This window comes from Hippoglossus stenolepis, chromosome 5 (assembly GCF_022539355.2).
Source record: "Hippoglossus stenolepis isolate QCI-W04-F060 chromosome 5, HSTE1.2, whole genome shotgun sequence".
NCBI lineage: Eukaryota > Metazoa > Chordata > Actinopteri > Pleuronectiformes > Pleuronectidae > Hippoglossus > Hippoglossus stenolepis.
In genome coordinates, this window is record NC_061487.1 from 2,387,120 (window position 1) to 2,408,785 (window position 21,666).

General features: G+C 40.9%; 1 protein-coding gene across 7 annotated transcripts; it reads left to right on the forward strand.

Annotated features, from left to right (window-relative positions):
* The first annotated feature begins 1,473 nt into the window (after positions 1-1,473).
* Positions 1,474-19,873, forward strand: si:dkey-30c15.10 (uncharacterized protein LOC559353 homolog). Of its 7 annotated transcripts, XM_035157249.2 has the most exons (25): positions 1,475-1,746; positions 2,494-2,587; positions 2,694-2,861; positions 3,069-3,161; positions 5,091-5,269; positions 5,603-5,695; positions 6,975-7,067; positions 7,369-7,456; positions 8,235-9,542; positions 9,930-10,264; positions 10,406-10,500; positions 12,319-12,448; positions 12,679-12,814; positions 13,679-13,867; positions 14,010-14,136; positions 14,349-14,397; positions 15,483-15,536; positions 15,618-15,650; positions 15,767-15,788; positions 16,006-16,115; positions 16,527-16,580; positions 16,974-17,060; positions 17,882-17,989; positions 18,080-18,228; positions 18,575-19,873. In XM_035157249.2, exons 2-25 carry the CDS (start codon positions 2,500-2,502, stop codon positions 18,735-18,737), a joined length of 3,951 nt encoding a protein of 1,316 aa, XP_035013140.1. In that variant the 5' UTR covers positions 1,475-1,746; positions 2,494-2,499; the 3' UTR covers positions 18,738-19,873. The 7 variants fall into 7 exon arrangements, with proteins under 7 accessions (XP_035013142.1, XP_035013140.1, XP_035013143.1 ...); XM_035157251.2 differs by lacking the exon at positions 16,527-16,580 and having other exon boundaries at positions 1,474-1,746; XM_035157252.2 differs by lacking the exon at positions 6,975-7,067.
* Positions 19,874-21,666: the final 1,793 nt, after the last annotated feature.

Consider the following 21,666-nt stretch of genomic DNA (forward strand, 5'->3'; position numbering starts at 1 on the left):
TTATAGGACATGTTGCTTTTGGAACATCTATTGGCGAGGTGTGGGTTGAATGTGTCTTTGGTGTCAGACTTTGACCAAGCATATAAGTGAATGTCACTATGAGTCACTATGACAAACAGAAATGATGACATAACTGTCAAACCCAAAGTTCACATGTAATCAATTGCACCATGTTTGATCCTCTGAGTCTTAACATGAACCCTTTAAAGCGGCACAATGCAAGATTCGCTCTCAGCTACATTCAGGCTCCCCCTACAGACGGGATGCATAATTCACTGTCGTAAATACGAGAAGTCTCAGCCTCCCCATGCACACAGCTGTACATTTGTTGAGAAGCCGACAGAAAAGAAACCAGCAACTTCACAAGCCAAAGAACTATGTGAACTGATGAGATGGAGATTTTACACAAACCCACATGTTTCATTTGGTGTGACATTGCAGATGAAAACTAACATAACTAAAGAATGACCAGTGTTTTAGTTTAGCTGAAACACAGCAAAGCAAGTAGCTGAGGCAGTTATCAATGTATCCAAGCACATTGAAATGTTTGGCTAACTTACAGTGGAGGCAGTGGACTTCAGCCTTTGACTTCAAGCTGTCCACAGATAAGATGAGGAAGAATTCCTCCATGGAAGAAGACACAGAGGTGATTGTTGTTATCATCAATGGCTTAAAGTAAATCTTCTTAGAAACTGTGTAATTGTCTGTGGTGTCTGTGGTGACGGCTACAATCACTGTTTTACTTGGTTTAGGGCTCTTTGTCTAAAGCCCCTTTCTCACAGGTCAAAAAAGCCACTGACATTCACAAACATCCGCCTCAGTTTTCAGTGCATAATCAATTATCAATTAATTATCAACAAAAACAGCTCCAATGCACTAAATGCAAAGGGAGAGAGTTGGAAATGTATCCTCCTTCCCTGTTTCCTTGTGTTTTCCTGCCGTTTTTCCGCATTCCTGCTGCGTCGTCTGTCCATGTCTTGTCAATGTTCGTGCGTGTGTGTGTGTTTGTTTTCCCCAGTTCCTGTTCTCCTGCCTATTGTCCTGCGACCCTGAGTCTCACTCCACAGTCAAGTTGTCAAGCTGGCATCTCTATATAAAGACCGGTTTATCCCACAAGACACACCCATGCTGATACCAACACTACGACCGCCTCCTCTGTCTTGCATTTTGAATCTTGTCACTCTGTAACACCTATTTTACCTGTGCACAGAATAACCTGCCCTCCTTTAACACCTGCCATGCTTCAAATTGCCTGCTTAGTTTTAGACCTTTATTCTTGGAACGCTCACCTAGTTCTGCCTGCTGAATTTAGCCTAATATTTGTTATTATACACGTTAAATCTATGTGTCACACAACAAAACAGAGATTTGTACAGTTAAGTGGTCAAAGGTGAACCATTCCAATACGAAGTAGTGGAATCTTGATTTGCGTGTTTACTCTGTTTATTAGGGTAAAATGGCCTCGTTTGGAGCCAGTCGCACAACAGACCTGGGATCAGACTGTGTATAAGCTGACCCAGCAGCTGCGTGTGTGGGCCATAGACTGCATATGAAGGTGTAGACTGGTCCCAGATCAGTGCTGCTGGAGAGTGTTTACGGACTGGGACCCGCCCCATCACGTCAGAAGACCCGCTGAAATTCAAAGTTGGAGGAGGAGGAGACTGGAGGTTTCTATGTGTTTATGTCTGTGGTCAGAACAAGAAGACCCCTCTCCTCGTCAGTCGGAACTCTCCCACATCTCCTCAGGTACGACCCCACGTTGAGCTCTTCACTCTGCACGTTGCTAATGTTACACGCTTCGGTTTGTTCCTGCTAATATTAGCTAAATGTTCTCAAAGCTAGGCTAACGTTTTGTCCAGCAGAGTTGACTCGTACATGCAGCTAATGTGGCTAATGTAGCTATTGAGTTATCGAGTTATCGGTGCAGTTAAGTGCAGCTAACATGGCGGTGTTGATGTGTTGGCAGCGTTTATCAGATGACGCAACGTATGCAGCTGACTTGCTGCTAGCTCCACTAGCAAAGGAACCGAGCCATGTTGGAATGAGGCGAGCTGAAACTGTGGGGCGTTGTCGCGTTTCATGAATCTGGGACACACACGAAACGTTTTAACCCAGTTAGCCGTTAGCCCTTTTGGTACAAATGTTAAAGCTAGCTTCAGTCGTTTTAATCGAATAGTCATCAAATAGTTTTGAAGGTATACAAACTGTAACATGGTGACTATGTCCACGACCTTCACTGTTAAGCATTCTCCTCTTTATACGATAGAATAAGACAGACTTTATAAATTCTGAAGCAAATTCTTGTGCCAGATAACAGTAACGCTACAATTTACAATCGAGTACAGTAGGATCCATCTATAGAGGTTGGGAAACAGGTGTCATCATTGAAGACAAACTCCTACACAAACCTGACTCTTTGTTTCTGCTCACTGACAGTGAGAGCAGGGATCTTGATTAGAAAACATATCCAGTGTGTAATGTCTCTGATTGCAGCTCAGTATGGAAGCTGGCGAGGAAAACAACGCAAGCATGAAGAGACAGAGAACACCTCTGTCAGATTCTGAAGACAATGTCTTCTCGCCCTCAGGTTGGTTTGTGCCTGTATTAACAAGAATGCCAAGTTTCACATCTTTATCTATATTTATTACTTGCATATCCTTTGCTTATCTCCATTGTTGTCTCCTATGTGTCAGATATGAAAGATGGCCAGAAGCGGCGGCGTCTGGACGCCGCAGGTCAAGAGAACCGAAGCCCTAAACCATCCAGCTCTGGACGACTAGCTGAGCTGGGGATAAAGGCCGATACACCGATGGTTCCCTCAGTGCAGTCCCGGGTCCACCAGCTCACCCACAGAAGAGAGGGTAATCCTGCCTTTTATATATTGTTCACCCAGCTGTATCACAAAGCCTGTAAAATATGTCTAGATTTGTGATTGCTTCCAGTTCTCCAGATTATCTGCATGTAACACAAGAACTATTAAGTCAAGGAGTTGAGTAAACTGTGTGATAAACAGGTGATGAATGCAGTAGTTTATAACAGTAGTATGTGTTTTTGTATTTTCTATGAAGAAGCTCCAACGGCCCAGAGGTGCTTCTCGGATCCTGGGGCTGGCAGCCCAGCAGCCAACATCCATGACAAGGGCTTCAGGGAGCATCTCCTTGGTAAGAATGCATATTAACACATGCATAATGTAGAATATAATAGATGGAAGTTGTCACAATGCGAGTGAAAATTAGTGTGTAAATGTGAATTATTTGGGTGGAGTGGTGCTAATCACTCAGCATTCCAATGAATGCCAGTTCGGGACCCCACTTTGTAGCATTGTATTGGTACTTGAAGTAGTGTTGCAAGGTATTCCCAGAAATATCACAAGATAAGGGTGATATCATAGTGCCCACTCGCGTATGTGTTTATGCGCGTGCACACACACACACTCCATCTCTGACACAGAAAGACACACACTGACTCAGCTGATGTCTCTGACAGTTTAAATGACATTTTTTAAATGACACCACAATATCAACACGGATCACCACATCACGATCGATACTTTTCTTAAATTAGTAAAATCTTTCTTCATAGCTGCATGCATTAATACATAATTCAGATTGTACTGACTCTGCTCTCTCTTTTTCTCTTGGCTGACACACACCAACAGACTCGCACACACAAATAAAACACGGTGTCATTTGACATATGTTAAGAAAATCATACAAAAGTGTATGAAAAGACCCAATTACTAGAATTTTGTCAGGGGGGTGGCATAAATTTGGACTTAGACGGCCGTCTCACAATTCTCTATGCAGGAAAAACCCTGTTAACAGCACATAAACTACAGTTTGGATGCATTTGGATTATTTTTTCAGGTTGTACATCCATCTGTCACATTCTCGTGGACAAGTTATTTCAATAAAGATCACTACAGGTTAAAGATCACTGACCTCACATCCATCACATTCTTGTGAATGCAATCAGCAATAGAGGGACATCAGAATATTCTACAAAAACAATTCTCTGGTTATTCAGCACCTTAACTCATGAAAAGAATCGAACGACATCATTGTGATGGTTATTTACAATTTGTCAGACACTGAATTGGTGACAGTAATCTTGGGTGTCCACCTTGAAACTAGTGATCATATTGGTTTCCTTCCAGATTGAAGATGTGTGTGAAAAATCCACGCTTCAGAATTTTTAGCTTCTTTGAAGCAACATCTAATTTCAGTTATTGTCCACTGTCATGGCTGCAGCTTTTAATCAATCAACTCATGAATCAACTTTATTGGCATGTGAACATGTACAAGGAACAGACCTTATTTCTCTCAGTGAACATACACACTAATACAGTAGTACATAGGCAGCATCACAACATAACAAATCAAACTAGAATGCTACTCTGCAAAGTGCATACCTATCCCAAGGTAGGAAAGAAAGAATTTCTTGATCCGTCCCCTTTATCTAGATCCACACTACAATTTAATGGTTTCTTACTTTGCCCATGTCCCATCCTTCTACCAAGTCTTGTGGAAATACATTCAGTAGTTTTGCATAATCTTGCACATAAACAAACAGGGGTGGAAACATTAAAAATAAACTTACATTAATTATTTATTTATTTATTTTTATAGAACTTAGGACAAGATGGAGAATATCCCTAGTACATTTGAAGGTCTTCACCACTAGTTGCCGATCACTAGTTGATGTTAGCGACCACCATCAGATGTTAGGGACATATCTTCAGTTGTGTACCGTAGTATTAAGAGGTGTGTCTTTACTCACAAGACTTACTGCTAAGGCAGACCTGATGGTGGATGTTATTATTTATATTTTATTACTTATTTATTCATAAACTAATTTGAGATTTATGTTTATTGCCATACCAAGTACAGATAACTTAAACTGGGCTGGCTTTACTAACTCAAACCCACTTGAAGTACAAGCCATACAGCTGTAAATATAGATTTATGGAACTTGGTATCAGTCAATACTCTAAATACTCTTTGAAATCCCAAGGCAATCATATTTCATTAAATGCACTTAATTTTTATTTACGTATTTAGAATTCATATCTACCTTTTTTGTCCATCCAGGTCAGGGAGAGTTCAGTCAGCGAGTGGAGCGGTTTAAAGTGCCAGTTCTCCAGATTGGCCTCACACCGAGCCCTTCCAGCCTGAGCTCTCGAACCCGATCCAACTTAGTATCTGACATCCATCAGAAACTCCAGGGCACGACGACACCCAGCTCCAAGCAGGCCTCTCGCATTCGCCAGGTTGGTTGACCTGCCTTATGACTAAAATCAGTAGCATCTACAAAACTGGGATCAGCACATTTGTAGCTCTTAAGTTCTCATACTTACATGTGTAAGTGAACTCATACATTATTTGATGAAATGGATCATGATGACCTATAAATGATTTGTAGTACTCTTCAGTTGTGACTGTAATTCTTTAAATGTAAAATGTTTCTAAACCGAGGCTAATAGCAGTCACTGTATCATTTTAAATGTATGAATGGGTTAATTTTATATCTGTATAATTCCTATTTTGATGTAATTTGATAGTAAATCTAAAGAGGTTGTGTCTAATGTTGTTTCTTGGTTCAGGAACGGGATCAGGAAATAAGCCAGCTACATTTCCAACCAATTAGTGAGAATGCCTGGCTAAAGAGAAGCAGCTCTGATCCCTCATTGGCTCAAGTGAGTTTATTTTGTTCATGAAAAAAATATCTGATGTTTTTTTTACCATGATTATGACAAGATGAGACAGCAATGACTCTTACTGTGACTATATCAACATGAAATATCATTGTCAAAATGAGAAGACTAACACATTTTTAAAAATACAAACTTTACCAAAACCTTGCTATATTTCTATTGATGGGAAAAAAAAAAAGAAGGAATTTACGGTGGGGTTTTTCTTTTGTCCCAAACAACAATAACTTGATCTAAATGTCAAATTTCTTTTCCTATCAAATTATCTTTCTGGTGATTCCTTTCTACCAGCAGTGCAACATACTGACATCAGCACTGTACTGTGCCCAGTGTTAAACTTTAATATTATGGCTTCTTAAAATCAGATAATGACAGCAACAAACCAGGTTGACATTTGGATCTGCTTTAAATATGATGAAGCTACAAAATCACTGGCAAGAAAATCACAGAACTGAGGAAACACCTAAACGCACCACACAGACACTGCGTACGTTGGGTATGGGCTTTGTGTGCAAAGAGGTTTCAAACATTTTCCTAACAAGTATATCAAAGTGGAAGTGTACAACCCACCGCAAGCTCACAAAACTACATCATAAAATCAACCTTTCTGCCCCAGACCTGACAACCTGAACATTATAAGATGAGGATATGAGGCAGATGAGGCAGGGCTGTTGTACAAGGTTCTCTTTGGTTGTGAGGGTTTCCCTTTTTTTTTTTCTAGTCACTCTGTGATTGACTCTTTGTGAAAGATTTGTTATTGTTGCTGCTTATTTCCAGGATGTTAAAATCATTTGGTTGAAAGCACTTTGCTGATGTTTGGCTAAAATCCTCATTGTTGGTTGGTGGAATAAAACTAGACAAAAATGTTAAATTGTTTCTTTAAAACCTGAATGTCCAGAAATTTAGTAGATTCTAAAAAAGGATAAGGTTGTCTCCAGCAGAGCTCCGACCTTAGGCATTTTGGGCCAATTTAACTTCGATTTGCCCCCCCTTCAATTCTCAGGGGGCCAAAGTTAATGTGGTTAATTTTATATTAATATACATCGATTGATAATGATAACCTCAACATTTTCTCTAAGTCTTTAGTGTATTAGGTTCAAGGATCAGGGATTCTTCCTCTTCCCTCGCCGGCACATGTCCAAAGGAACCTAATGATTGAAAACTCAATATGTTGTTTTTGTGGATGTAATTATTGTTTCACTTAAGTTTTAGTCTCTTTTACACTTTGAGTGTTTTTTTACACATCTGCCTGTGTAAACATTAGCAGGGAAGGAGCACTCCTGGCCCCTCATCTCCTTCCTCCTGGGTTCCTAGATCTGGAAGGAGAGTTCATTGGCCTCCCATGCAGCCCAGGGATGTGAGTCAGTGATTACTCTCTGGTCACGTGGTGCACATGGGAAATACTTTGAGCCAATACACTTGGTAATCTTGACTTGGCCCACGTCTTCAGAGGAAAGAATTTCACCTTTTAGATAGTCTGTGGTGTGGTTTTATGGAAGTGGGCTGTTATCTTCTCACTATCTTCTCACACCGTTTCATTTGATGCTGACCAAATATTTGTAGTGTCTATAAAGTATTTTTTTTGGTCCACTTATTTATTTGCAATGATCTACATAAAACTGAGCTACCTCTTATTGGGCCAATATTGTTTCTCTCAGCAGGATGAGGGTAAAGCTGAGAAGAAAGATGGCAGCTTCAGTGAAGCTCCTACATCAGCTGCAGAGAATCCATCTCTAAACACAACAGGTAAGACTTTTGTGATGCTAAAGGTTTTCCCCAATAGACTATTCGTAATGAAATGTATAACTTCTTTCCTGTGAACAGACTTAACCCTTGTAAAGTATGAATGTCCTGAATTGCTGTGCAATATCAATATTGATGAGCCATATCTGGGTGTGCCTTCTGCAAGACGCATGCCAACTGCAATATTTTTCAGCACAAAGAAGTTATGCAACTCTTCTAGCTATCAAGCAGCGACAGATGCGTCAATGGAATTATAATTATTTTATGATTTGCATAATAATAATAATAGAGTTAAACAGTAATGTAAACATATTTATGAGGTGTAATTTATATATTTATTTTTAATTGATTCAAAGTAGGGCTGAACCTAACGACTTTTATTAATTAATCTAATGATAATTTATTTGAATAATCGAGCGATTATTTAAATAATTAAAAAATCGAATTTCCTCAAGCAAAGGTCCGAAACATCATAATGTCTAACATGCGTTATGATTCAGTGCCATATATTTTGAAGTAGCCTGGTAGTTGTGTCAATGTCTGCATGAAGTCAAAAACTAAAATAAACAAAGTTCAATTCAATAGCATTTCAAATATGTTTATTAAAAATGTTCACACTGAACTGGAGGAAACTCTATATCCTATATCACTTGTATACAGAACTTGAGAACAAATTTGTTTGTAAGAAGAGTTCTTGCACATACTTGTTACATGCTCTAACTTATGTTACGGTTACTGCTTTGACACTAAGTGTTAAGATGTGAGACTAATCTTTCAACAGGTCAAAGATCACATTATGACTCTGAAGCACCAGTACCTGTAGAGCTCAAAAGCTCTAGTGAAGGGCAGCTGCAAATTAAGGGGAAGGAAAACACTCATCAGGGTGAAGAAGTCATGAAAGAGAGAGACCACAAGGCTTCAGTTGGAAATGAAGAGCAGCTTGTGTCAGAAGAATCAAAGACTGTGTTGAAGCTGTCTTTTAGTGAGGATCAGAGTTTCTCCAAAACATGTTTCAGTGACGATCCAAAAGTGTCATGTGATGAAGACAGGCTACTAGAATCAACTTGTCCCCACGAGTCAAACAATGAGAAAACCGGTGAGGTTTCCAAAGCAACTGAACAGAGCAGGAAAGAGAGTTTTTCATTGGAAGAAGATGAAAAGATGGATGATGATTCTTTATATAATGACGAGTACATTGAGCCCTCAACAGACGAGGAGTGTCGGTCGTGGAGATATCCTCAGTACAAGGTATGCAAAGAGGAAGAGTCTGTCATGTCTGAAGAGCTGCAGGAAGATGTGTGTGCTGAGGAGAAGCTGGAATTATCTGGATTGGAAGAGGAGAAAGGAGGCAGTGTTGCAGATCACAGTGATCCCTCTGAAGTCCAGGACAGTGACTGTTATTTGGTTGATGTCTCTTTTGAGATGGCCAGTTCCTCTGAATTGCAGGAAGATGATGAATCTACACCAGAAGAGGACTCTGTGGCAGACCAGTGTTCTTTAAACAGAGAACATGTGAACATGGAGTCCGATGAAGAATGTAAGGAGGGAGCAGCCAGTGGATATACTGGTATTTCTACCACAATACAAGACCAGAAAGACACAGAGGAGTGTACTCAAGAGGATGATTTATGTCAACAGTCAGAAGACATCCTAACAATCGATATAAAGGAAGAACATATGGATCTAGAGTCAGGCCTAAATAGCAGAGGGGAACAAATAACATCATCTCCTTTTGCAGATGTAGCTCAGAAAGAAATACAGACAGTGTATACAGAATTTCAGAGAACCACTGAAGATGCAGCACAGTCAAAAACAAAGGCCAATGTCCAACCTGTAGACGTTGCTGCAGATGATCCAGCAAGTTTAACAGAGGTCCAGGTGTCAGAATACAGTCTGAAAGAGGAAAAGGATCCAGAAATAGAAGATGAAAGACAGGGTGTTCTAGATGGGCCAGCAGAAACTCACAAGGCAGTGGGAGGAGAGAGCTTAAAGAAAGTCACATTTATCCTGGAGCCTGAGCTAATCAATGACTCAGCACTGTCTGAGGCCAGGACCTCTGAGGAGTCCAGAGCAGAGACGAGCATGTCAGGTAAGACCAGTAAGGATGTGTGTGTGAGCACTGGGCTGCCTGAAGACAGAGGTGGAGCACGTTGGTGACGTTGTTGGTGAAACAGGTCCTTCACCACTAATAAACTGCACACACTGGGAAGGGGATGTTTGTGTGAATAACATGTGGTTTTGCAAAACTATTATTTGAGACTAAGTATGTTGAAAAGTGCTTCGAGACAGACAAACAGGTGCTCATGAAGGTATAAAGGGCAAATGAGACATGTATGTTGCCATCTATTGTAGGTTTTTTATATATAATGACTGGTTTTCTGGAAAGTCACCAGCCCATCTACCTTTTGCAGGAAGTGTAATCCTTATTTGCCTCTAAAAGGGATTTGCTTTATTTTTGTAATGTTTTGTTTCTTAGATGCTGAGCTGAGCTCTCATGATGAGACCAACACCAATGAAATTATCGATCGGATGTTCGATGAGGTGCTGGAATATGCTGGAAGGATGGAGGAAGAGAGGGGGAATGATGAAGATCCTGAGTACGGTGATAGTGGCATTGGTGTTTGCTCTGGAGACAAAGATAAAATGGACACAGAGTCTAAGAAGGAGAAAAGTAAAGAGGAGGGAGAGGCCAAAGAAGAGTGTGATGAGAGCAAGGAGCTTGAAGGCAATGGAGATGAGTTGCTCACTTTCCCTCCCAGTGGCATCCTCTCTCCTCTCAGCAAGTCAGTGGAGGCTTGGGTTACCCCTCTGGTAAGAAGACTTTTTACTGCTGAGATGTTCATTCACAAGTACCATTTAAGGACATTTTCTGGCTTAAGTAATGTTGGGAAAGTTAATAGATTCAGAAGCAGAAAAAGTATAGTTTATTAATGTTTAATATTCCACCAACAGCGGCTGGCAACAAGCCTGGAATCCAATCCTCCCTCTCTGCTCCTGACTCCAGAGGAGACCCTCTCCCCTGCAGTTGACTCTGTTCCTCTGTACAGGTACAGGTCAAAGCATCCACTCTATTTGGAATAAACCAGAGACTATCTCAGTCTTGAATCATTAGTGATTAGGGTTTATTATCGTTTAGGCTTTTTCTGGTGCTGGTGCTAAATCAATTGTTTTAACACTGTTCTGATGCCTAAACTGTGCCAGAACCAATACTTTTTCCTTAAAAGAGCTCATAACAACAGATGATGATATCAACAGATTTTTTATAAGTGTTAACAGTTTAAAGTATACTTAACTTAAATATAGAAATATTTTGTAAAATCTCACAAAATTACTTAATAAATATGACCTAACCAACTAAAATAACCCTTTATGATAATTTTTGTTCTTAATACAGAAAAAATTCTACAGCTCCAAACTTGGGGGTCATACAAACAGTCAAATACAGAGCATCCCTCTGATTTCCTCTGATATTAATGAAGGACCTCTGACCAGGTCCTTCATTAAGTGTGCCATGTTCCTCACTTAATACAGAATTGTTGTCAAACATTTGCTGCACATCCCAGTGTCCCAAAATATGTGTTGCGATTCGGTCAGATACGCACCGACTGTGTAGGAAACGGTGCCTGATTGGCACCAGATTTGTTAACTAATCCTTACAGTGTTGTGTTTTGTCAGATATCACTCATGTGACACATCTCATTCAATTCGATTCAATTTTATTTGTATAGCGCCAAATCATAATGTACTTTATCTCAAGGCGCTTAAAGGGGACATAGCATGCCCATTTTACCACAAGTTGATATGGTTCCTTGGGGTCTTAATGAAATGTCTGTAACATACTTTGGTCAAAATACCACAAGGATCATATAAAACAGCACCCTTTTTACCCTGTCTAAAACAGCCCTCCACAGAGTGACCTGTTTTGAGTGCCTGTTCCTTTAAATGCTAATGAGCCAGCTCCCCTCTCCCCCCATGATTTTAAACGATATAAATTACATATTTTATATGATATAAATTATCAAATATGCATCCCATACTTTGTATTCCCCTTCTGTTGTCCTGGAGTTTTAATTTTCCCAATCACATAATTAAATGTCCCCCTCTGCCCATCCACTACAAGCACACAAGCAGACAGACAGAGAGAGAAAGAGAGGGTGGGGGCTATGAAGACCATCATTTACCCCGAACCCCGACATTCAACGGGTACAACAACAAGCGGAGAAAGCAGAATCGCGGGCTGACCTTATATATACAGTCTATGGGGCTGACCAGCGGAGAAATGCTCGTCCGTGAACAGCCAGGCGGCTGCGTGCTGGAGAAGCGCGCTGCGCTGCCCGCCGTCGTGTAACCCGCGGAGAGTGGCGTGAACAGCCAGCGGTGCGAGGCGGCGCTGCGCTGCCTCGCTGCGTCGGTGTAAACCCGGCGTGACGGGGGACGGCGACGGCGACGGCGGGGGATGAGGGGGGGGGGGCCAAGGCCATGTAGGGAGACTTCCAGTGTATTGTTACGACACAATACACAGGAAGTTCATTCGAGTCACTCAAGCATGACGTTTCTGACTTAGAGGAACCATAACAAAACGCGCGAGTGTTTTTTTCCCAGAGTTTTTGGGTTGGTAGACATGCCAGATACCCACATTAACGTGTAGAAGCACTAACAAAGTGGAATTTGCATGCTATGTCCCCTTTAACATCGAAGGTCAAGACCTTAAAAATCTAAGAAATAACATCCCCAGTGAATTTGTTTTCCAAGTACGATCAGATACACCTGTACTATCTATCACTAATAATCCAAAATACGAGTGTATATATATTGTCCTGTAACATGCTCAACTGTAATCTGATTGTTGTTTCTATGATTGACAGTATTGATGCCTACCGTACACAAAGGCAGAACAAGTTGCCCCCCATTCAGAGCGTCACTCCCGGGGTTCAGAGACGAGCTCCAGAGAAGTCACAGCCTCAACATTCTGTCAACACCAAGGAGAGAATCACGGTGTGTAACACAGTATTTGATTATTTATTTGATTGTTGGAACAAGACAAATTCTCACGGTATACCATTTACTATTCTGAGTTACTTCTAACCATGTTCTCCCCATTACAAAACACTGACAACTGAAAATGTAAACTGTACCGCTGAAACTTGACTTCTGTTTGATTTAATTAAATCTCATACAAATGTTCCTTTACCCATAATACCACTTATTATTCTGTGCATCACCAGGCTCTTAATGAGGAAGCAGGCAAACTGCAGACTGTGATCAGCCAGACCCTGCAGGCTCTGAACTGCTGTACTGATGAGGAGCATGGACGAGGCTCGCTGGAGGAGGCTGAAGCTGAAAAACTACTGCTGGTGTCCTGTAAGTAGACCACATGGCTGTTTGTTTGTTCACTCTTTTAGAATATATTTCTTCATCACTTGATTAAGTCTCTGGAACAACTAATGTAGATATCCCCACCATTTAATCAGCGTTTCCCACATAATTAATTAAATCTATGGCGGTAGCGTGGTTGCTAGTGCACAAAGGTTTCTCTCATGCACAACAGATTCCAAGTGACAAATACAAAGACTAAGGCCGAATCCCATTTCACCCCTTAGCCCTTCCCCTACGTTTTGCGCATTCAAGTGTAGGGGTAGGGTGTCCCAATACTTGTTGGGACCGAGGGGTAGGGCTTTATACCCCTCCAAACGGAGATTTTTCAGACCCTCACTTCGAACGGAGGGGTACCCAGAATGCCTTACGAATCACTGGCAAGCTGCGAGAGAGACCCACAAATGTAGTATTTTCTCCATTTAATAAGGATTTAAAAATTACGATAATGATCTTAGTTTAATATCATTTCAATTTATTATGGTCACTTTTTTCACAAAAACCTTAAAACAAAAGATTGCTGCCGCGCTAGTGTTTTCTTTACCCCAGAATGGGCCCTTTATATTTAAATACTTTATATTTACATCAGGAGCAGGTCCTCTCTATGTAGGTTGCCATGTTTTTTCACAATAGCCCAGACTGGACAAACTTAACACCTTTTGAGTTTTTATGACAACTGAAGGCTACCACAGGTTCTCTTGGATGTTTGGAAGGGGAGGGTGAGGTGAGGGGTATTCAGCTGCAACATGAAAATTCACCACTAGATGTCATTAAATTCTACAGACTGAACCTTTTTTATTACATAACATTTTTATTATTTCTCTGTAGCCTTATTCTTGTGATGCATTTCAGGTGAGAAACGCTCTGCCCTGCTGGTGGAAGTGTCTAGACTGAGGGAGGAGAGGAACTCAGAGACTGGAGGGGCAGCAGGGGAGGACAAGGAATATGTTTCCCAGCAGCCCTGTAGAGGCACCGTCAGCATCACAAACATCCAGCTGCCGCTTAAGTTTGAATTTGTCTGCTCCTCCCACAGCCGCACAGGTAAAACAGCAAAGACATATCTACTATTTTCTAGCTTGCTGGGTAACTCATACAGCTTTTATATCTCTTCACTAAAAACGTGATTAACACAAACATAGTGATTGACATCCTCTTTAAAAGGACTGTTTTTGTACCTGTTCAGGTAGACCAAGTCACTTCTTTTTCATCCTGATCCGCTACGGGCCCTGCAACATCATCGCTACTCCACTGGCCACAGCTGCTGATGCTCAGAATGGAGACACCATCTCCTTCCCCACCTCTGTGACACTGTAAGCTGCAGTTCACCAGAATTAATAAAATTTACATTTTTAAGTATGTATTGAATGGTCACATGTAAACAACTCTCATACGGTTTAGCACAGATTTCATATTGACTTCCTCTTCGTCTGTAGAGAGTTTAATGACATAATTAATATGTTTATTTCAAATCTATAATGTTGATTAAATCTTGTTATGTTTTGTCCTTTGCTTGATATTTCAGGAAGGACATTCGCTCATCATTTGAGATTGATGTAGAAGTCTATAGTCTGGTGAGATAAACATTGGCATTTTGATTTGCTGTACTTTGTTGAATATTTTGAATACAAGTGGTTGGTGCCACAGATGCCAGTATTTATAAATTCATATATACAATGTTACTGTTATTCATACCCTGTATGTTCCTTAACACAGACGTGGAGTATTTTGTGTGCTTGAATGTTTGCTTGTGTTGTGGATGGGACATCAATTGTAAATAATGTAAACTTTCTTAAATGTTCTGATGTTTGTACTTTATTATTTCCACACGTTTATACTAAAGACAGAAGTGTTTGTGTGTTGTGATGAGGTAGATGAAGAGGCTTTCTTGGTTATTGTGGTGGATGGAGTGAGTATGCTCCACAGATAGTTTGGCCTATTCTGTGGCTCAGGTACTGTGCAGGTTGCCTGGTGGGTTGAGCAGCATTCTGCTGGTTTGGCATGTCGCAAGCTAGCATGTTGTTAGCTGGCCGTGTTGCAGACAGACGTGAATAGACTTACTACAGAGTGGGCTGTGTCACAAGTATAGACAAACGCTGTGCTAAAGTTTTGTTGTGGAGTGTCAAGCTGCATTTTCGCAAACCTCTCTCTGCTGTGGACTCTATGCAACCAGGTAGGCTCATGAACAGAGACATTATCCAGCTCGGGGCAGCGAAGCCTGTGAGCCCAGTCCTGGCACGTGCATTCTGCCCATTCTCATGCACACCCGGAGTGATAGTTTCACAGACAGACCCAGTGTCAGTCAAACAAAATTTGCACAGCTGAAGTAGAAACTACTGGTGTTATTGTGAGCTCTGCCTGTCTGCAGAGGACAGTACAAACACTAGGAAATATTTTTCTAAATGGCCTCTGACTATGACTGACAGGCCTGTTGTCAATGTGTCTGTGAGAGAGAGGTCTACAACAGAGTAAAAGTACAAAACACCATAAGATCTTTCATGTGTCAAAAAACAAAACCTTGTTCATTTAAATGCCAAACACTGCGGGCACTGGATCATAACTCTTTTTTCAGTTTCAGTCATAGAAAGTGGATAAATCCACTTCACAGTTTGATTGATGTGATGCATTGATTATCTTTTTCTGTTTTCGTGCCATCTAGTCCCACACTTCAGGTAGTAACTGCAGCGTGGACCGGACCACCACCAAGTCACGGGTAATTACATGAATTTCTTACAAACAAATAGATGTGACTTTATTAATTTCTAACTCCCTTATTGTGTCTTTATATACTCAGGTTACACCTAGAAAGCTTTTGAACACTATCACAGTGAGTACAATGTCTTTATTTCATACTTATATATCCAGGCATGTTTTATGCTGTTTTTTCCCCATTACTTGTCCCAGAAGTGTTGTGCCTAAACCTTTTCATTTATTTTTCTACAGAGATCCAGTAACACTCTGACATGTGAGTTGAGTTTATTTTGGTCAGTGCTAAATGTCATTTCCCCCTTTTCACTGAATCCAGTAACTCTAGAATAGTAGCTAGTAAAAGTTTAAATAAAGCTTTGAGTATTTAATGTGGCATCAGTTCTTCTTTGTACTGAAAAGGCCTAGTTAAACACTGGTCGTAATGGTCAGGCGTATTTCTTTTTTTCCTATGAGCTTTCATTCTTGTCCTTCAGCTGCTGCTATGCCTGCTCTCAACGCTCGTCGCTCCAGTAACTTTTGTCTCGTGGGCTCCCACAAGATCACCTTGGCCTCACTGGGACACAGCAAGTTCCCTCTGGATAAGGTAAATGTCTGGGAAGAGCTGCTCACTCTGTCACATTGTGTCTGGACTAAGTAGTAAGGGATGCTGGGGAAAAGCAGGATTGTTTCAGTCTAATCATTTTACATGCTGATCTTCAGCGATAAATTAAAACGGCTTATGTCCACATCAGCTCAGATGTTTGTCAGATTGGTGTGCAAAACTTTGGTGGATGTGTTTTTGTGAGCACAGACGAAGTTGTTAATAGAGTCAATGAAAAGCATGGCACGTCACAAAATCACTGTCACCAGGCTTTGCTCCGGGCACCACTACACAGTACACCTATCCCTTTGCTCCATTTATTATTCTGTTAGAACTTGTGCACTTGGGTGGGCTCACTGGTGATGTAACGTGTCTGTCTCCCTCCCCTCTCTCTGTCTTGCTTCTTCCACTCAGATGAAACTTGATGGCAAAATCAGGAGACTGCTGGGAGATGAATTTCAGGAAAAGGTTTCACTCTTTTCTCAACACTGTCACCCCTTCACCTCTCACTTTCCACTCAGCTCCACTGCCTCACTGTCACTGTCTTTATTCCGTTGGTTCATGATTGCATTTACTCCTTTTAGTTCAACCTTGCATTGCAATCCGTTGTGTTGATATTTTGACTCTAAATGCCTGTCCATTTACTCTGATGCCTATTCCAAGGAGTAAATTCATAGTTAAACGTATTTGTGAAAATATTACTACAAACTTGGTATACAACGGGTATAAATGAAATTTCTTAAAAATGAGAGAAGTTGTGACCATGTCTGAGCACTTTGTGACTTCTTCAAGATACTGTTTTCTGTTTGCATCTCTTCCACGTCCTACCATTTCTCCTCCCTCTTCTCTCCCGGCCTGTAGGTGCCTTTTCTCTCTCCTCTAGAGGGCAACATCTACCTAAGACTGGACAGCCAGAGTCACTCTAATGTGCAGCACCAAGGCTTCCTGGTCAGTGAGGTTTTTATTTACTCAACTCTCTCACTACGTTCACACAGTGGGCTCAAGTGGCCAGAATCTGATTTAGTTTTTTCCACTATGTGACCCAGATCGGATTGTTTAATGACACAAATCACATGGAATCTGCGTTTGGTTTTTTTGAGTCAGATTTGGGCCATTTTCCTATGTTGTTCTAAATCAGATACAGTTCAGATTTTTGAGGGGTCGTATAGTAACTGGTCTGTGTTTGAATGCATATCAAGTGTGTTTGAATGCACATCAAGAGAAACCCGTAAACGCTCACATCTGTGGCCTCCATGTTTATGACCCGGGTCAAATCAGGGCTATGACCAGTTCACGTTGGATTCTGATCCGGGTGAAATTTAAAAAGTAATGTGAATAGCTACACAAAGGCTTGTAGTGTCAACGTAGTGTCTGACTTGATCAGTGTCCCACATTCTGTATTAGAATGTTGACATATAAAGCAAATAGAGATTTACATTAAACTCCTGTGGGAAATTGTATAGCTTTACTTACATGGTTGATTTAAATGTTGTGATATTACAAGAATTAAGTCCATTTAAAACTATTTTTATTCATTTGCAACTTTACTCTCCAAAAATGATGACTTCATTTTCGTAATATTATGAATAATAAAATTAGGCTAAGACTTTTTTCTCCTATTACAAATTTATTCTCATGTTCTGGGGAAAAAAATCCTTGAGTGGCCCTAATACTACTTTGTTCAAAATAGACAATTTAATTTAAGAACATTTTATTGTGCCTTGTTGCATTTAGTAGTCTCACTGGTGTTATCCTGGTTCTGTTCCCAGACAATGTTTGAGTTGGTCAGTGGATATGGTGTGTGGCATCGCAGATATTTTGTCCTGGAGGGATACAGCATGCACTACTGGAACCATCCTAATGACAGAGAAACCAAGGTATGAATACACCAACACCCAAAATGTGCAGAAGAACTCACCAAGTTACTTTGAGCAGCTTTGATTCAGTCTTGTGGGTTCACCTCTCAGCAGGCAGAGGGCAGCATCTCTCTGTCCAGCTCCCCCAGTCAGTGTGTCAGGCCTGTCAAGAGGGACTCATGTGCTCGACCTTTCACCTTCGAGCTGGTGAGCAACCTTCCACATCAGCAGCAGGACGACAGCCAGGAGGCATTTGCCAAGTAAGTCTGAATAAAAGAAATAGAACTTTGCAAGTTTGTGAAGAAGAATTTTTGTGGTGTTCTTGGGTTGTGATTAATTTACCTACCATGTGTTAACCCTTGACCTAGACGAACCTTTTCGTCATATTTGATGTTGTACATTTTGGCCCATAGAATTCATCATCATAGTCTGTTACATATAATTACCACACAGTAAGCTTGGAGTCTGCTCCTCATGTGGCTGCAGTGATGTCACAGTGGGTGTTAAACGTTTGGCAGAAACACCTTCTGTGACATCATATTTGGGTTGTGGCTGGAAACATTCCTGCAGATGAACTGATCACTGGTGTTCTTCTGTCTTGCTCAGGTGCTGGTTTTCAGCCGACACCAAACAGGAGCGATCGGACTGGATGGAGAAACTCAACCAAGTTCTTTTGGACGTTCACACGTGGAACCGAGCATCAGCGACCCAAACAGAAAGTCAGCAGTCAAACACAGGCAGTGGGAACTTGAGGGAGAGCATACTGTAACTACATCGCTATGTGCTCAGATGCAGTTGAAATGAGTTGTGTCTGTCTGGGATCCATGGAGGCATGTAGGGCTGGTAGATTCTCAATGTCAGTGCAGCAGGAGATGAGCCTCTGTTTCACTGATTAAACCAAACAGCCAAATTCTAAACATAAAACAAACAGGTAACATGTGATGTGTCTCATGTTGATATATTTTTGGGAGATTCTTCTGTTTAAGTTTCTGTTTATTTCTTTTTATCTGAATCCAATCATTTACTGTTGGTTTTCACTTTTATTTGCCAAGTTACAGTTGTCATTTAAATCTTTTTAGTTTCTCTTTACTTTACGTTATGTTTTTACTTTTCTTCTATGGCAATCAGCTGCTTCAGCCTTCATTGGAACTGTTATATTGTCACTTTGAGTAGCTAAGATGAAACTCCTCTTGTAGCTTATATATTTTTGAAATGATGAAAGTAATATTGTATGTTTGTATCATTTAAACTGGAATGATAGACACATTTATTTAGACACTAATGAATATCGAAGGAGAAGGAAATCTTTAAATCTACTGAACTGATTTAGGGTGAGAATGTATTTGAAATGGCAGGGAACTATTGAAGGAGTGCCAGTGTTGGAATGGGAGCTTCTGTTAGTTATTTAGGCACAGTATCTATTTCTGTCTAGTGAAGTAATAGGTTTTTGATCAGGGGCTCTAAGTTGAAGATAACGTGGGTTTATGTTCCAATGAACCAATCAATATTTGACTGTTTATAACTCGATCTCGAGTCTCAATCTATTCCTATTGTCGGCACAAAGTGTCACTGGTGTCTTGGGGTTGTACTTTCTACTCAGTGCCCTTAAGAGTTTGCTCATATTCTTGAGTACATGATTTGTGTCACTGCACATTTAAAGCTGTATATTTACATTTGTAGACTTGTGTTATATACGTAATACACCAGATGAAGAGACGGGGTAAAAGAGGGGACTATGGTGATGCTGCTGCAATGAATGTGGTCTGTTCTGTCTGATGTCCTGTTCTTTTCCATGTATTTCAACTGATCAGTCTGTCGCTTTGTTATAAATGTTATCATGTCAACTCTCATATGCACTTAATGGAAGGTACCAATAAAATGAATGGAATTCAAAGGCAACAAAAACAGTTTCAATGGATGAATGTGACCAATCCAGCCAGTGCAAGCGCTGGTATGAAAATATAATGTCTTGTTATATCATCAATATTTTGTAATATCACTTTGATATTATATTTAACTTTTCAGTGGAACCCTGTTAGAGTGGGCACACATCAGTATTTTTAACACATTAATCCATCTATTGGTTTAAGACACTTCTCGCCCCTTTGTTTCTCCCACACTTTTCTGTACATTTTTATTCACATACTTAAGAATGGAGAATTGCAGGAGGCTGAGCCATAGATTGTCATACAGACAGCCTGAGTGAGTCTGGCAGGAAGGCCGCTCGGGTCAGGAATGTCATACAGGAAGTGGTCTAGAATTAGACGTCCTGTTCATCCCAGAGCCTCTGGGTGGAGGCGCTGCTGGATGTTATGGAGTTTAAGGTGATGACAACAAAGGGAGGGCAGCATTCTGTTTTTAGTACTCGCACGGTCGTCTCCAATCAGACAACACTGGCTGTTACAAGCCACAGATTTATCGCAGCAAAATAGATTACACAGATCAGAACTAGTGTAGTGCCCAGTCTAAACATGTCTGTTTACAATAGACTGTTCTCTTGTCCTGTGTTAATGCTCAGGAGCTACTTCGGAATAATTTCTTGTCATTAGTGAGTCCTCCTCAAACAGTTCTACAATATACTGTCACTTTTTATTGTTTGTGTGCTGGACATGTGCGGAGCCTTTATAAACAGTCTATGGTGCATAGTGAAGTTAGAAAACTGTGTTCATCCTACCTGGTTTGTCTGCAGTGGAGATTTCAGAGTCGATGTTTTATAACGCTGTTATTTTTCATACATTGCATGTCACAATCTTCAGACCGATCGATCAGACCCGGTTGCTGATCACTACTGTAGTTTATCTGAGGCAGAGATATTTTTGTGAGATATGCGTTCCACAGACAGACGTTTGTAGAATTCGTGGCTAGATGGAAACATTTGACTAAATCCAACCGATTTCTTGGACATTTTACTCAGCTGACTTACATCTTGTGTTCAATTAACAATATTGGTCTTATGGCGCAAGACGAAGGGTCAGCAGGTCACCATTATCTAACTTGGACAGTCAGTCAGAGGATCAGGTAGTTGGAACATCAGACTCTAGACTTCATCTTTGAACTCTTGAACTCTCTGAGTCTGCTGCACGACGGCGTCTGAGGGGATCAAGTCACAGAACTGAACCTCTAAAGGTTGAGGTGATGAAAATGCATGTGAACTGAAACATGGAACAGTCAAATTCCCACTGAAATGTCAATCAAAACCACGCCCCCTGCAGTCATTCAGTTCATCAGGGGTTGAGGATTAAATGGACATATCAGAATGATACAATAAATATCAGATGGATTTTATTGTGAATGATGAATAGTAGACCGTGAGCCAGTTCAGTTCATTATCACAGCAACAAATAAAATGGCAGGCAGGTTTCCTCACTTCCATAAGCATTTGAATTCAAATTATGTGTGATGATTCCAGCCCTCCTGCTGTGAATGCAAACCAGATAGTAGTTCTACAGCAGAGGGAGTGACTGAGCTGGGGAGAACCACTCAGACGGCAGTCAGCCCTGCTGTCTCTGGGCTGGAGCTCGGCAGGTCAGTGGCCTCTCTGTCCTCAGTGATGTGTTCCCACCCTGCAGGAATATGTTCGGCACAACATCCTGGTGTGTCAGCCTCTGCCCTGCTCTGGTTCCCTACACGACCCTGGAGGAAACTGTTCCTGTGGCAAACAAACAAGAGGTGATACTAAGGTGGGCTCCCCTGCTAAC